General features: G+C 34.7%; 2 protein-coding genes and 1 non-coding gene across 4 annotated transcripts; 1 reads left to right on the top strand and 2 right to left on the bottom strand.

The window, feature by feature from the left end:
* Positions 1–3,969: 3,969 nt before the first annotated feature.
* On the top strand, positions 3,970–11,581 carry LOC107818766 (casein kinase 1-like protein 11). 2 transcript variants are annotated; one of them, XM_075243788.1, is made up of 14 exons: positions 3,970–4,848; positions 5,009–5,049; positions 5,757–5,826; positions 6,213–6,361; positions 6,455–6,550; positions 6,830–6,900; positions 8,625–8,686; positions 8,788–8,851; positions 8,963–9,047; positions 9,337–9,463; positions 9,635–9,708; positions 9,802–9,865; positions 10,578–10,711; positions 10,984–11,581. In XM_075243788.1, the coding sequence occupies exons 1-14, from the start codon at positions 4,773–4,775 to the stop codon at positions 11,245–11,247; spliced, it is 1,377 nt and encodes a 458-aa protein (XP_075099889.1). In that variant the 5' UTR covers positions 3,970–4,772; the 3' UTR covers positions 11,248–11,581. The 2 variants fall into 2 exon arrangements, with proteins under 2 accessions (XP_075099889.1, XP_075099890.1); XM_075243789.1 differs by having other exon boundaries at positions 10,908–11,581.
* Positions 11,582–13,231: 1,650 nt separating this feature from the next.
* On the bottom strand, positions 13,232–15,528 carry LOC107818765 (large ribosomal subunit protein eL14y). Its single transcript, XM_016644817.2, has 5 exons — positions 15,398–15,528; positions 15,203–15,304; positions 14,045–14,174; positions 13,818–13,930; positions 13,232–13,486 (listed from the first exon to the last, which is right to left on the bottom strand). The coding sequence occupies exons 1-5, from the start codon at positions 15,398–15,400 to the stop codon at positions 13,436–13,438; spliced, it is 399 nt and encodes a 132-aa protein (XP_016500303.2). The 5' UTR covers positions 15,401–15,528; the 3' UTR covers positions 13,232–13,435.
* Positions 14,882–14,964, bottom strand: LOC142176890 (small nucleolar RNA SNORD34). The gene has a single exon (XR_012705694.1). It is a non-coding gene; the product is annotated as a small nucleolar RNA SNORD34 (small nucleolar RNA).
* Positions 15,529–16,280: the final 752 nt, after the last annotated feature.

Raw genomic sequence — 16,280 nt, 5'->3', positions numbered from 1 at the left:
CCTAGACTTTTAAGATCAACATGTTTATACTTTCACAAGTCTTGAAGTAGGGGGTATTTGTAGGCATCTAAATTTTATTGGAATTAAATACGTAAAATAATTTGGATTATATTTTAAATTCAAGATATATTAGTTCAAATAAATTTATTGGGCTAATATAATTGGATTAGTTATATAAGTCCAACATATATGGATTAAATAAATAAGTCTTAATCCATTGGGCTAGCTCAGTTAATTGGGCTAAAGTAATGAGCCCACTTCATTAAACCCAAGATATCATCTTCCTAGAGGCCCAATTTGGTGCCAGGTGTCAAATGACGTAGCGCGCCAAGTCAAACGAAAGAGCTAATGGGATCATGATACGTGTCAAAATGACAAGACATGCCAAGCCAAATTAAATGGCCAATGAAATCGCCACGTGTGCAAGTGACATGTTTTAGCCAACCAAATGTGGCTTTGTCACACTTCAATTTGATTGGTCGGAAAGAGTTTGTTCTTATCGTAATTCTTCCCTCCCATAACTATAAATAGGGGTCTTCATAACCCAGAAAAGACATCAGAAGTTATAACAATAAGCAAGAGGGAGCTCGTGGATCAAACGCTACAGATTTCTCTAAAAGCTTCAAGCATTCAAGTATTCTAAGGATTAAAAGATCAAGACGAAGATCCAAGAACAAGCTGCAAGCCCTTGGATTAAAAATACGTCAAAATCAAGATGAGGCCTCAAGCACTTGGATTAAAATAAAATAAAATTCAAGATTGAGCTCGAATGCTCTTTTATTTACTGTTGAAAAGTAGAATCAGAGGAACCATAGAAATTGTAACACTCAAATATTTGAAATAAAATACTACAATTGTTGCGATATTTTCGGTCTTGATTTTATTTTGTCGAAACAATTTATTGTCTACACTTTGTTACATGGAAAATATTTACATCAAGTTAATGGTTGCACAACATTATGTGATACGCTATAATTTCTCTTCAATTTGTTACTCACCTCAATAGTTACAATTCCTTTTTTCACTAACTTACCTGTCAGATATAATTGTGGTGAAGTGAGATGCACCTCTCTTATGTTAGCAAATGCATTTATATATCTTTTTATTTTTTATTTGTTTTTTCTCTAAATATGTTGGTTCTTTTCCCCCTTCACAATTTAAGGTCTTTAAAAAAAAAGATATATACTACTTATTAGTTAGTATTACATAATTATTGCAACTTTTATTATACAATCAATTCATTTGGGCAATATGTTCCATTGTTAAATTGAAGGCAAAATTATGGATGCTAAATCCCACCATTCACGTAGAATGGTATAGTCATTTTTCAGCCCCCATTATGTTACGTTTTTTTTTTTAACCTCAGAAAAATCCGCAGCCGCTATAGTATCTGTCCTTCGGATGACCACTCTGTGGTGAGCACTCTGTGCGCATCGGGTAAACCCACTGTCACATCCATCAGTTACCAACTAATCTACCTCATTTATCAACTTAAAGTTCTCTTATTCCCTCTCGTATGCTCAAACCAACTGCTATGATTTTCAGTTCCTTGGTAAGTCCTTTGATACATGCAGCAATCTTCATACTTTTGTACCATATGAACATTATCGAGACAAAGCTGTCAATATCCTCAGATTCAAGAAATGTCTCTAGATACCTGAACAAGAAAAAAAAAGAATTAAATGTACATCACATATGATCAAAACTTTATGTACAAGCACCTTTGTTCTTTCTTGCATTATGTATAGATGGAAAGAGGACCAACAAATACAGAAGGAAGACGAAATACATGATCCCAGTGGCGGAACCAAGATTTTCATCAAGGAAAGTCAAAATATAAAGAAATAAACTCACCAATAAGTCAAGGGGTGCCATTATACAATATATACACATATTTTTAAAAAATTTACCAAGCTAAACAATATAATTTTTCTATGAAGGGGCGTCGATTGACACCCCTTGGATGCATGTGGCTCCGCCGGACCGCCACTGCACGATACAAAGAAGAATGAGCAGGCCTATAGTACAACAAAAAAAGGTGACGAGAAGAAGAGAACGCCAAATATAAAAGAAGTAAAAGAACTGAAGATACAAAAGAAGGATATTCCAAGTCTGGGCACATCTCTTTGATAGTGCCCATATGATAGCTTCAATCTACATTTGCCTACACGAGCAAAGAAACTTTATTGTATTGTTTGGCTATACTTTTGGATTTTATATACTACTGGCAACCTATAACTCACTGTTAGTACATAGGTGATTGTCAAAAGCTAATTTCATCTAAAAAGACCACATAACACTCAGAATTTAAGACAGTATATAACAATATGTTAGTACATCATTTTAGGTAATCTTCTTTGTTGTAAATCATATGATATTGCATGTTAGAGAAGGCAATAATATGTCCACAGCGATATCACTTAAATGTCTGGTACTAGTAGTAATTTGAGCATTTCCTATTATAATTAATTTTGACTGACTTTTGATCAGGGTATTACTTGTAAGACTTGCAACAGTCCATCATCGGCTTAGATCTGGTTAAACATATAACTTTTATTAAAATCTTAACAAATATTAAATTTGAATCCATAATTTTAAATAGTTGAATGAGTTTAGTGCAAAATTGAACTCATTAAGGTTAAATCCTGGATCATATCAAATCCATAATTTTAGTAGTATTAATAATTATGGTTGGGCAGTTGTTCAGTTGTTCTTTCCACGTTTTCCTAATTCCTTGTACACCTACAGCCTTCTGTCCTCCTGCCTTGTCGTCTTCATATTTTATAATCCCGTGAAAATAGCACGGGTTAGCTAGCTTTCAAATTGGTAATTGAAAAATAGCTAACATTTGTAAAGTTATTGAAAAATAAGCATTATTTTGCTGAAACACAAAAAGTTTCAGCATAATATGCTGGATTATGGAGCTCATGCGTATAAACTTTCAACATATTATGTTGGAACTCCAGCGCACAAAAAATTCTAGCATAATATGCTAGATTATGAAACTTCTTCATATACACTTCCAGCATATTAAGTTGGAACTCCAGCACATTATGCTGGAATCTCATATATAAAAAATTTGAACTCCAACATATTATGCTGAGATTTTTTCAAATTTTTTACGGTATTTTTGTTTGGATTTTATGTTTATATGAAAAAATTGCTAAATTTCAATTACTTAAAAAATTGTGACTATTTTTTAATAAATCGACTATTTCTGATTTTTCCCCCTCGAGCTCTAAGGTATATAACCACCGTTAGGACTTATCAATCTGGAATTTATATCGGTTTAAAATTTGTCCTTTCTAACTGTTTAAGGATACTATAAAGGAGCAGTAAGATATAAAAAAAAAAACTACAAATCTTACGGTACTTGGATCGGTCAGGAAAAAAGCACTTGAACTGAAATTTGCAACTCTCATGGTTTACTGTTTTTTTTTAAAAAAAAACTAGAGAAAATCACCATATATTTTTTAAAAACTCAAATTAATTAATGGCAAAAAATGTTTCATGCTGTGACATGTATTTTATTTTTTGCTAATTAACTAATTACTTCTCCTCAACTAAACCCTGCCTCAAATATCCCCTTAATTCTCACATAATCCTATTCTTTCTAATCTCTCAATTTGATTTATTATCATTATAATGAATCGCGATGAAAAAAGTTTGAAGAAATTAAAACACCACCAAAAGGTATGGTGAAATAATTGAAATACCTCCATTTTAACTAAAATTCTTGCGTTTCTAATATTCTTATTATCCGTATTTACTAAAGTGGTATATTATTTTCTCTTGATATTCTAATTAATATTTGTAATTTTTGGAAACGGACTTGCACTCCATTTAACTAATTAATATATTTTTTTAAAACTTGTTCCTATTTTACATTTTGGGAAAAAAGAAACAGTAAAGACATAAACGAGAAAAGTTACTGACAACAAAAGAAAATCATACGTACCTGCATTTCCTCATTTTTCTTGTCCTGTCCTTTGTTTTTTTGCAATCCCCACCCACACGTAGACCGTAGTGCATTCATTCAATCAATCCTCTCTCTCTCTCTCACCTCATCGCGCTCCTTGCTTTTCCACAGCACATAGCAAAAATCAAAATCAAAATCAAAATCAAATTATTTCTTTTCTAAAAGACCCTTTTCTCATCTCTCTGTCAAACAAACCAAACAGATTGTATAGACTGAAAATATACAAATCCATTAGGTTTTGTTTGTACTTATCGGTTCGTACATTGATTGCTTTTTTTATTGATCAATGGGGATCGGTGACTTTACTTGTAAATTAGGGTTTCGATTTTTTATGGTTATTTGAAGATTATTAGCTGGGGTTTGTATTTAATCGAAGGATGTAGCTGAATTAGAGTGTTGTTTGGTCCGTAATTTCTAGGAATTGGGTTTCTTATTGAAATTTGATTGTTTTAGGCTTTTAGCCATAGATTTTGATCCTTAAAGGTGGTTACTTTTTTTCTGGAGATTAATTATCCGTTTGGAATTATGAGGAATTTCTTTGTTTTTTAAATTCACTGAGGTAAAAAAGTTGATTATTCGCCGTAAAAGTCTTGTTCTTGGTAATTTCTGATTGGAATTTGTATGTTTGACCACAGTTTTTGATCCTTAAAGGTGGTTAGGGATTAATTATCTTTTTGGAATTTTGGGTCTTTTGGTACTTTCTAAATTTAGAGGTTCAATCTGAGTAAAACAGCTGATAATCGCTGTAAAAGATTTGTTCTTGGTAATTAGTGAAGATTTTGATTGAATCACCATGGATCATGTTGTTGGTGGGAAGTTTAAGCTGGGAAGGAAGATTGGAAGTGGGTCTTTTGGTGAGCTTTATTTAGGTATGTTCCATTGCTTTTGCTCGTTGATTCGGTTTGATTATATATGATTTATGATTAGCCTCATTTTCTTCGTTTTGACCTTTTGTGTTATTAGTAGTTTTTACCTGTTCTTGTGTCTTTATATTATAGTTTCTGCTCCTTGCTTCTTTGTTTGATTCAGGGGTGAATATACAGAATGGAGAGGAAGTTGCTATTAAGCTGGTATGTGCCCGTCCACGACCAACAATCGTCTATCTTTTCTGTATTTTTTGTTTTGTTTTTTGGTTTCTGTATACAGGGAGTTCACGTGGTTGCATTTGTTGTTCTTGTGTAATGTCTAATACGTTTAATTGTTGTTGTTATATCAATACATTTAGTATGCCTTAATCCCGAATCAGTTATGTAAATTCTGTATCTAGATAGGCTGCTAGATAGGCAGCTGATAATACCATTTGGAAGAGACTCCAAATCTTTCAGCTGATAATACCATTTGATAAATTCTGAAACTGTTATATCCAATAGAAGCATTTGTAAGTTGCGGCAACTCAGCAAGTCCACCAATCCAAATATTATAAGTAGCATCTGATCTAGTTTGTTGTATAACTATGTTTTCTGGAAGAGGTTGTTGTAGTCTAAGTAAAAATGTACTATCTAGTTCACGGAAAGCTTTTTTATGTGTTTAAAAGCTTCTTAACCAAAAAAGAAAAATTTGTTAAGTTGAATTACAAAAGGAGATATGTTTATCTCATTCCGCGAGCTTCTACATTCTTTTGTGTCATGCTGCTTTTGGAATGCAAGACTGATTTTCTGGATTTATTTTGCTAGGTTATATCACAAGAATTTGTTTTAATGACCTGTATGTTTTGACTCAAACTTTTCACATATTGGTCTGTTCTAAGTTTTTTTCTTTTTGTTACTTCAACTTTCAGGAATCAGTCAAGACAAGGCACCCTCAACTACACTATGAGTCGAAAATTTATATGCTTCTCCAAGGAGGAAGTAAGTCTCACTTCATCAATCAAATCTTGCATATTATCTCTTTAAAACATATGTTGCAAATGTGATTTTTATAACTGGATGTCTAAAAAGGAACCCGGGGGGGGTGGAGTGCTACGAAAGTACTATTTAAGTATTATCCTCTGCTTTTCCTTGCTTCTTTGGTTTTCAAATTAATGGACTTGTCTAGTTGCTTCTTTGGAGATTTGCTATTCCTTTACATGTCTTCTATATTATAAGCAAGTTATTAGTTGAACCAAAAAAAAAAAACTATTAGTTCAATGGCTTGTCTGAAATTTTTGTCATTCGCGTTAAATAGCAAATAACTTTGTCAATGGGACTTTTATGAATAGTGAATTAATTTCCTTATCTTTGCCATTCTGCTGAAGCCGGGATTCCTAATCTCAAATGGTTTGGAGTTGAGGGCGAGTACAATATAATGGTCATTGACCTTCTTGGACCAAGTTTGGAAGACCTCTTCAACTATTGCAATAGGAAGTTTACTCTGAAAACAGTGCTTATGCTAGCAGATCAACTCGTAAGTATCAGCATCTCATTCTTTTAGAGAATAATTTTCTGCATGTTTCCCTATGCATTTGAGTTATAAAATCTTTTCCTGTGCCATTCTTAGATTAATAGAGTTGAATACATGCACTCTAGAGGATTTCTTCACCGTGACATAAAGCCGGACAACTTTTTAATGGGCTTGGGTCGCAAGGCAAACCAGGTACTTGTTCATGTTCTGTCAGACTGACAGAATGCTTGGATTACATGTCATGTCTCTGCTCCTTTTACCTATGCAGAGAAAATTAAGTATAGGTTCAACGTCAGTCCTTACTCTTTACACTTTTACCTTTTGGCTTCAACAGATTTAGCTTGTAAGTATTTTGTCGTGATGCTGGCTGATATATTCTCGGTGTTAAAGTTTATAGTTTTCTCTTGATGATTTGGCGGTTTTTCCTTCAAACAAAAAATATATATATTTAGATCTGTACACTGATGACAGGTTTACGCCATTGACTTTGGGCTTGCCAAAAAGTATAGGGATCTCCAGACTCACAAGCATATACCATACAGGTAGCAACAATGTTACTTTTCTCGGTCCTTGTAGTTGTTATACACATCTTTCTGTATGCTTGTAAATAAGCATTATTTGGAGGGGGGGGGGGGTTTTGGTTCTCTTTCATCGTCCCTAGCAAACTTCCATCAGCAAGAATTTTGTTTGTTTGGTGCCTGGTGTATGAGTTCTGGAGACTTAGTTGGACTAATCAAAGCAATAGTGAGAATTTGGTGGTATAAATAGTTTTAACGGCTAGAAGCACTTAATCTGTCAATTAATATTTGGTGGCGGACAACTTAATGCATCATTATATAGCCAGTGAAGCAACTTAGAGAAAATGATTTACCCTTTCTCAGCCATCAAGTCAAAAGCCTAGAAGGGCAACATCAAAACTAAACTCACACTTTCTGGACACCCTGGTGTATGCAACACCTAATACGGGGTTGGTGAATGTTGATACTGACAAGGTGGGTTGCTCTGATGGTAAGTACCCTCCACTTCCAACCTAGAGGTTGTGAGTTCGAGTCACCCCAAGAGCAAGGTGGGGAGTTCTTGGAGGGAAGGATGCTGAGGGTCATTTGGAAACAGCCTCTCTATCCTAGGGTAGGGGTAAGGTCTGCGTACACACTACCCTCCCCAGACCCCACTAATGGGATTATACTGGGTTGTTGTTGTTGTGTATGAAAGTAAAGTCTCAATTTTTCTGTGTGAACTTTGCGGTGCTTAATGTCCTATTTTTCTTTTTTAACCTCCTTCCAGAATTTATCCTACTTTTTCTTTTGATGGCATCTTTGACCAGTTTCTTATATGGAAGCTGTGTAAATAAAAGAAACATGCTTAGAAATTACTGGAAAGATGCAGGATGAAAATACTTTTGCATTTCAAAATGGTTAGGAAGATGTTACTGTATAAGATTCTGTTCCGACTGTTAAGAAGCTCAATGACATTCAATAGGATAGTTGTTTATTTTAGTTGGCACTGCTCTGCCAATGAGCTGAGTATTTCAATTGCTAGAATGATATTTATTTATGACATCAGTGTCCTAATAGGAAGGGAGCCTTTTGGAAGACACATTTAATATTTCCAGTAATTTTAGATTTAATGCACTTAATGGCTGTCTAGCATTGTACAGATACAAAGACATCACTACAGTGTTGACCAAATTCATATCTTAGTATTTTTCATTGAGATTCTTGTTTCCATCTTTCTCTCTCTTGAAAATGTTGTTGCCATATCTTTCCCGTTATTAAGTGCGGAAGATTGATCAAGGAAGAAGCACGATGAGGCTCTAGTCTGTATTGAAAACTGAGTGTTGTTCGTAGAGAATCATATTATCTACAGATTCTCAAACTTTTTGGTAACCGGATGTGGATAGGAGATATTCCAACTTTTAATAAAATTATTCACCTTATAAGAAAAGAAGAGAAGAAGCATCAGAAACGCCGTTCACATTTGGTGTTTGCTGTTTCCTTTAGTAAAAAGTTATATGAATTTGTTGAGCTAACTGGCCTCGCTAGAGTTCTTTCTCTTTTAAAGTTCTGCTTCCATTTGAAAAATCAACAGTTTTTCATTTTATCTTTTTCATTCACTGTCCATGAAGGGACTGTAGAAGCAAAAGGATGAAAAAATAAAGACCGCGTGTTGGTCAAATTTTTGATTCATTGTTTCGTTCTTTTCCTCTGTTTTGAGAAATTTGTATCTTGATTGCCTCTGGTATGCTCTTCTCTTCTATTTTCCCCAGGGAAAACAAGAATCTGACAGGAACAGCTCGGTATGCCAGCGTCAACACACATCTCGGAGTTGGTAGGTGTATTTTTTTTAGATTGGCAAACTATTAGGGACGCAGCTAGCTTCAATATTACTTATAACTAATATATTGTTGTCCTTTTTCATTTTTCTGGCAGAGCAAAGCAGAAGAGATGATTTGGAATCTCTTGGTTATGTGCTTATGTATTTTCTTAGAGGAAGGTTGGACTTATATGTTTTCTTTAGCCATATTTCTGACCTTGTTCTATTTTTTGTTGTAAATTCTCGGGGTTTACTTGTTTTCTGAATTCGGATAATTTCTTCTTGGCTCAGCCTTCCATGGCAGGGACTGAAAGCTGGTACCAAGAAGCAGAAATATGATAAAATCAGTGAGAAAAAGATGTTAACACCAATAGAGGTACTTATTCCCTAAAATCAATACATCTTGGTGGTCTGTTACCTACTCACCATTTTTGAATTATCACTACATCCGTCATGTCAAAGCTGCGATCCTTCTTATTGAAGTGTGATCGAAACACGAAACTGTCCTGGGTTGGATCAATATGGGTCATGTCAAATGTATTTATTCTGGTGAATTGTACTGTTGTTTTTGTGGATAATATTCTGGCCTTAGTTTAGGCCATCTTGCCTCTGATGAGTAGCGCATGAGGTAATCCGGAGAAGACTCCATTTTTTCTCCATTACAGGTGCTGTGCAAATCATATCCATCTGAATTCATATCATACTTCCACTACTGCCGATCATTAAGATTTGAGGATAAACCTGACTATTCATATTTGAAGAGGCTTTTCAGAGACTTGTTTATTCGTGAAGGTAGTTTCTCTTGTTTTTTCTTTCTTTCTTTTATCTAAAATGGCTGTTTTGGTCCAAAACTTATCCCAGTTGTTAACTACCCCAACTTTAGACTTTAATAGATATGATGCGGGCTTTGTATCTTTAATTTTCATAGCGATCCAAAAAAAAATCTTTCTTTCGTTGGTGCAGGTTATCAATTTGACTATGTATTTGATTGGACAATTTTGAAGTATCCTCAGATCGGTGCCAGTTCTAGAGGACGAGTTAGTTTTGAAAACTTTATTTTGGTTGTTATCATTGAAACTGTTGCTTAATATTTTTTATGAACAGTAGTGTATGCATTGTCTTGCTTCCAGATTCCTAGTGGAAATGCCGGACTAAATGCTGGGCCATCTGCTGAAAGACCAGGAAGGACGTCAGGTATTATCTTTTAACTGAAGTGGAAATTTTTACTAGCTGGTTTTAGGAATTACTCAGCTAGCTTGATTATTGCATTCAGTTATTTCTTCAAGCAAGACAAATATCAAGATCATATCTTTCTATCTATGACAACAACAACATATCCAGTATCATCCCACATAGGGGAGAGTAGTGTGTCCGCAGACCTTACCCCTACCTTGTGGAGATAGAGAGGCTGTTTCCAACAGACCCTCGAAAAAATATCTCATATCTTTCTATCTATGAGACATCAAAACAATGACAACAACTACTACTACTGCTATGCCTTAATCCCAAACAAGTTGGGGTCATCTATATTAATCCTCATTGACCATGTTTCTCCCTAAGCTCAACTCATGTCATCATCATACCAAAAAAAAAACTGAAAAATAAGTTAAATATGTAGAAATAATAGTAGTAGTAGTAGTAGTAGTAGTAATAATAATAATAATAATAATATAAAAGTTCTCTATCAAAAAATAAAAGAGCACAAAAGAAGAAAATCTTTCTATATGTGAGTTTTTGTTGATTTTGAGTATCAGATTATTTGGAAAACGCATGCCCTTCCCTGAATTATGAGGATTCAGCTCTTGAACTTTTGCTAGCATCTGCTGCCTCTGCTTGTTTGTAAACTTGCAGCTTTTGGCAATTTATCATTCACTGACTCTTGTGATGTGTTAATTCTATAATCCAGTGGGGCAAGATATCCGAGACAGGTTTTCTGGCGCTGTTGAAGCATTTTCCAGAAGGAATACTTCTGCGGCTGGTAGGCATGGGGAACACTCCAGACATCGGACTTCAGAGGATGTACCTTCATCTAAAGACGTGGTATTGATCCCTCCTTTTTGCAACCCCCACCCCCCCCCAAAAAAAAAAAGGAGAGAAGAAACAAAAAGAAAAATCCATTTTCTTTCAATCGGATAGGAGAGTTTTGTGATGTTCTGTAGATGCTTATTCCTTGTGGTTAATGCAATGACTTTGATAATTCTGAATCCTTGATATATTTCTGTATTTTATGTGATAGAAAATTTGCAGCATTGAGCTGACTAGGTAAAAAGCTGATGCATGCTAAGCTAGCAATCTTCTACTTTTATTTGTAGCAAGCTGATTCAGAAAGAGGCCGTACCTCGAGAAATGGCAGCTCTTCAAGAAGGGCTGCCATTTCAAGCAGCAGACCGGCCTCTACTGGTGAACCCACAGATAGTCGCTCAAGCAGATTAGTGTCAAGCACTGGCCGTCTATCTACCACACAACGAATTCAGCAGGGAATCGAACCAAAATCATCATTCGCCCGAACTTCAGTCACAAAGGGTACCCATGATAACCCTCTTCGGAGCTTTGAGTTTCTTTCTATCAGAAAGTAAGGGGATGCACTTATAAAGAGAAAATTTCCTGATTGTTTGAACATGCAATCCTATTTAAGGATGTCTCAAGTGCTGTAAATTGAAAATGTTCTACCTTCTATGTGACAATTAAAGCTGATCCAACTTCTCATATTCCTTGTTTTTGTTGTTAATAGAGTTCCTGGCGACCATAGCTCATTTAGACTCATCCAATGAAATGTCGAGTCAAGTGCAAGAGTTTTATATATATGAATGGGACGGGTAGCTTGATAAATATTGTTGTACGAATTGATGTAACTTTTACCTTATTCCTTATTGGAATGTCTAGTGGAGGAATTCTTTTCTGGGGTTTGAATGCATCTTTTTAGGTCAGCCTTGGAATATTTGATGGTCGGATTCCGCAAGTGGTTGTGATGATTAATATTTAGCAATGGGAAAGATTTTGCAATTGCCCTGGATTATGATATATATGTGTGCATTTTCACATTTGTTCTTGAACCTTGGTTTGGAAATCAGGAATAACATGCATATCCATTGATGACTGTCATAGTCTCCCTCCTTAATTTATTTCAGAGACATGCGAACGGAAGGCCAAATTCTTTGCTCCTTCTCTTGTGTTTTCCCTCGGCTAAATAAAGGAAAAGAATAGCGACTATCTTTCGTTTCTCGTTGAGTTTCCTCCTCATCCATTTCCCTTCTTGCTTCCTTTACATTGTGGTAGGAAATGAGTCGATGTAGAGTTTGCATGATGTCTTGATCTCTGTTTGGTTAAAGCTTCAGAATTCAACCATCCACTCCAAAAATCAAATTTACTTTCATTTCAAGACCAATATATCTCTAGTTTCAGTCCGAAGTTAATAATTTGTGGAAATATTCCAAACAGTACTATTGGAAGTACAAATAAACAGCAAAGATCCAAAATATTTTGCACATTACCCTATAAGGACTGAGTTGAAAAAAATGTAGAATTCTCAAGGACTCAACTTGTCCAACTGGATTAGCTAATGCATTGACAGAATAGGCAATGTTAATCATTTCTCATGATGCATGAGAAAATCTTTTATATAACATACCTAGTATAGTGTGGGGTCTGGGAGGGTAATATGTACTCATACCGGTAATATGTCATACCGATAATATGTACTCATACCTTACCCTACCTTACAGAGTAACACACTGTTTTCAATCTTTTACATGGTACTTATATAGGCAAGTTTGTCAGCGGGAATCCTTCAGTGGCAGATGGAATCATACATTTCGATGGCATTCTAAAGTTGCTATTGAAAAAAACCCTCCGAGCAAAATGTTAGTGTATGAAAAAATTGAGCAACATCTCATTACCTAAAATGATTTATCAAGCCGAGTAGAGTAGGGGTGTTCGTCGGTCGGTACGGTACGATATTTATACATTTCGGTTCGGTATTTTCGGAATTCGATTTCTTAAAATGCTATACCAATACCGTACCTAATTAAATTCGGTATGATTCGATTTTTCTCCTTTCGATTTATTCGGTTTGAATACTAAGTGCATAAAGTCATAGACTATAATATTCTTAATTAAAGTACTCAAAAGTACAAAACTAAAAACGTTTATTTACAAAAAATTTATCCAAAACCAACAAATATAACCTAGAGAGAGAAAAAACTACACATAAAGAAATCTTTAAATTTGACCATTAGAAATGTCTTTCTTATTTGCATAGAATTAATAGATAACTTAGAGAATAAAAAAAAGTAAAATTTTAGTTTTTTAAATTTATGTTATAATTAATAATGTGTTTTATGTAATATAATATATATTTCGATACAGTATCGATATTTCGGTATTTCATTTTAAAATACCAAATACCATATTTTTAAAAAACATACACCAAATACCATACCAAATACCAAAATAGCGAATACCAAATACAAAAAATTTCGGTTTAAGTACGATAATTCGGTATTTACCAAATTATGCACAGCCCTACAGCAGAGTGAGATCACGTATATGAAACGAAAACAATTTGAGCAACAAAATGAAGTGTCTGCGAAGAGAATGTTCACCATCATAATTCAAATTAAAACTATTGGGAAATTGATTTCTAGGAGTCTTCAATGACACCAAAGATGAAACCAAATGACTTGCCAGTAATGAACCAAAATCTAAAAGCAAAACACAACGACTTCCAAAACTCCTATCATACAAATCTCACTAATCAAAGAGTTCTTAAGCGTCCTTCTTAAGCTTAGCAAGCTCCTGTCTTACAACTCCAGCCTTCTGCAATGTCAAAACAAATATATCAGCTTTGATATCAAATACAAATGAGACCTCACAAATATCATGCAAACAAAAAGGGGAGCCAGCTAAATTCTAACTAGCCACATGATCGACAGTTCTTTCAGGTATCGACATTTAACACGGTCAAGTACAGTTGAGAAAGGAATATTGGTCCATAATACAAATTTTAGGGCAAGATATTGTCATTTTGCTTTTTCAATTTAATGATGGCACCTTTTTCTGACCTTTTCAGGCAAACAATATCACTTTAGGGATTGGTAGATTGAATTGAGTCAAGCAAAATGAAGCTAAGTGAAAGACATAATCGGACCTTTATCTTTGCCAGCATGAGCTTGAACCTGTCAAAATCATTAAGCGAGGACCTCCTCTTCTGAACTATCAACTTTCTTCCCCAGGAACTGCTCTCCCATTTGCTCTTCACGTCTGGGAGAATAAAGATCAAATGAGTGGTCAATCTTCGTAGAACTAGCTGCTAACATCAATTGCTAATCTACATCTTCTAAAACGAAAAGAAAATCTCTTGAGCACTGTACTTACCAGCAGCCTCCATAGCTGCAACGAGGGTCTTCTTCTTTGGGATCCTTTTGATGTCAATTTTGATATCTGTGAGTGAAAGCCTCTTAAAATTAATCTGGCTCCTCACCATGTCAGGAGCATCAACAAGCGCCTGTCAATTGAGAAAAGATATAGAGTTATTACCACAAATTAGTTTAAAAAATCTTCATTTTCAACAGCTATTTTAACAGTCATTTAAGTAACTACCTACCGTCTAGCTTAAACTAATAAAGTCAACTAGGAAGTCACATAGCCTTTTGGATTGCTTTCGATCTACCAGAACATATCAGGCTATCTATCAATCAATTTCAATGTTTGTTCATTGTATTAAAAGGAGATATAGAGGGAATGAAACATCAGTAAAAACCTATATCAATTAGCTACAATGCAAACAAACACACGAATTAGAAAGAAAGCAAAAAGATTCTAGAAGAAAATAATGTGTCCCTTGATGCAAAAATAAGCCCTTTGTGCAGTTTCCTTGGGGAATACTGTCAATCGAAAAAATAGTTCAGTTGAGGAAAGTCAAATTATCTTTCTCATTGTAAGTCTGTTAATTACAGGGAATAGCTGACATTACAGTCAAGACCATTCATGGAGATTTCCGCAAGGCAGAAGAAGTAACTCCCAAAAACTTCACAAAGAACAAAGTTATTCTAGTCTATAAGGCACAGATGAGAATAATCCACGGAACCAATCCAAACTTGAAAAAAGAACACTGCAACCTATCAAGACAAATACTCACTAACTAAAAACCAAATAAAACGGGCAAGCAGATATACAGCTTTCTTAAAAACTACTTTTGTGGAAATATTACAACAAGGCCTCAGATCATGTTGCTCAATCAAATTTTATATGATCAGACAATGTAGGCATATTATCATGTTCCATCATAGGCCTTAAGCATATCTAACTAAGAAAAATGAATCAGCTCAATACACAATAACCTTTTTTTAATAACCAAAGTACTAATATTATACAATATCCTTTTCTGTCCCTGCCAGAAGGCATGGCAAACGGTTCCAGAGTACTCTGTTTCATTTTTCATGAATGTATTTAACTGAACACGGAGTTTAATATGTAGATTTGATTACTGAGAAATTATTAGAGTATAACAACTGCTCAGTGAAGCAAATTTACCCTATTTTGGTCAATGACATCGACGATAACAACGAGCTTCCCATAGTCCTCCCCGTAGTTGACAAGGGCGACTCTTCCGATCTCTACGAACCTCTTGAACGGCTACAGAAAGCAAAATCCAACACATTTTTACAAATCTCAACATAAAATCTCAGAGTACGGAAATGCATAACTGATTGAAGAGTGAATGCGTACCATTTTCGACGATTTGAGGAAGCAGCTGACCAGGCGCGAAGAGTTAGGCTAATGGTGTGTGATGTCCAGTGAGCATTAGGGTTTTCGAGGAGATGATATAGTACAAGGTTTTTCTGTATCTGGACCTGAAGTCACTACTTTGCATTTATATGGGCTTAGGCCCATTATATTATGATTTAGGATTTGCGCAACAATCGAAATTTATAAGCCAGTTTAATCAAAAATGGGTTGGATAAGCCCACTAACCAATATAATACTCCATCAAGGGAAATATACACAATATAGCCCCTAAAAAGTAATAGTCGCAAAATGTATATTTTTTATAAATTAATTGTTATGAAATATAACTCAAATTAACAATATAAAACAAGAAAAAAAAAGCTAAGAGATATAGAGAGAAAGGGAGAAGAGATTCATATTTCTTCTTCAATTGTGTGTATTTTCCTATCTATTACAAGGCCTTTATATAGGCATGAAAAGTGAAGAAAATATGTCATTGAATATGTCATTAAACATAGAAAATATGTCATTGAATATGTCATTAAGCATTTGAGATGAATATCATGGAGGAAGAGTAGACATCCACCATAATTTGATATTTCTTATAACACTTCCCCTTGGATGTCCATAGATAATGTGCTTCGTTAAAACCTTATTAGAGAAAAAAAATCCTAGTGAAGGAAAAAAGAGTACACATATTTTAAAATACGCTTTTTGGTTGCCTCATTAAAAACCTTGCAAGGAAAATCCAGTGGGACAAAACCTTGTAAGGGAAAAAGAGTACACCGCATATTAACTTCCTCCTGATGAGAGTATTAATTCATATCCTTGAGCCTTCGCATCCCAATCTTGTACACTAGTTTCTTGAAGGTTGACGTCGGTA

Source organism: Nicotiana tabacum, chromosome 22 (genome assembly GCF_000715075.1).
Source record: "Nicotiana tabacum cultivar K326 chromosome 22, ASM71507v2, whole genome shotgun sequence".
Taxonomy (NCBI): Eukaryota; Viridiplantae; Streptophyta; class Magnoliopsida; order Solanales; family Solanaceae; genus Nicotiana; species Nicotiana tabacum.
The sequence above is the reverse complement of the archived record's forward strand: the minus strand, read 5'-3'. Positions and strand labels throughout refer to the sequence as shown.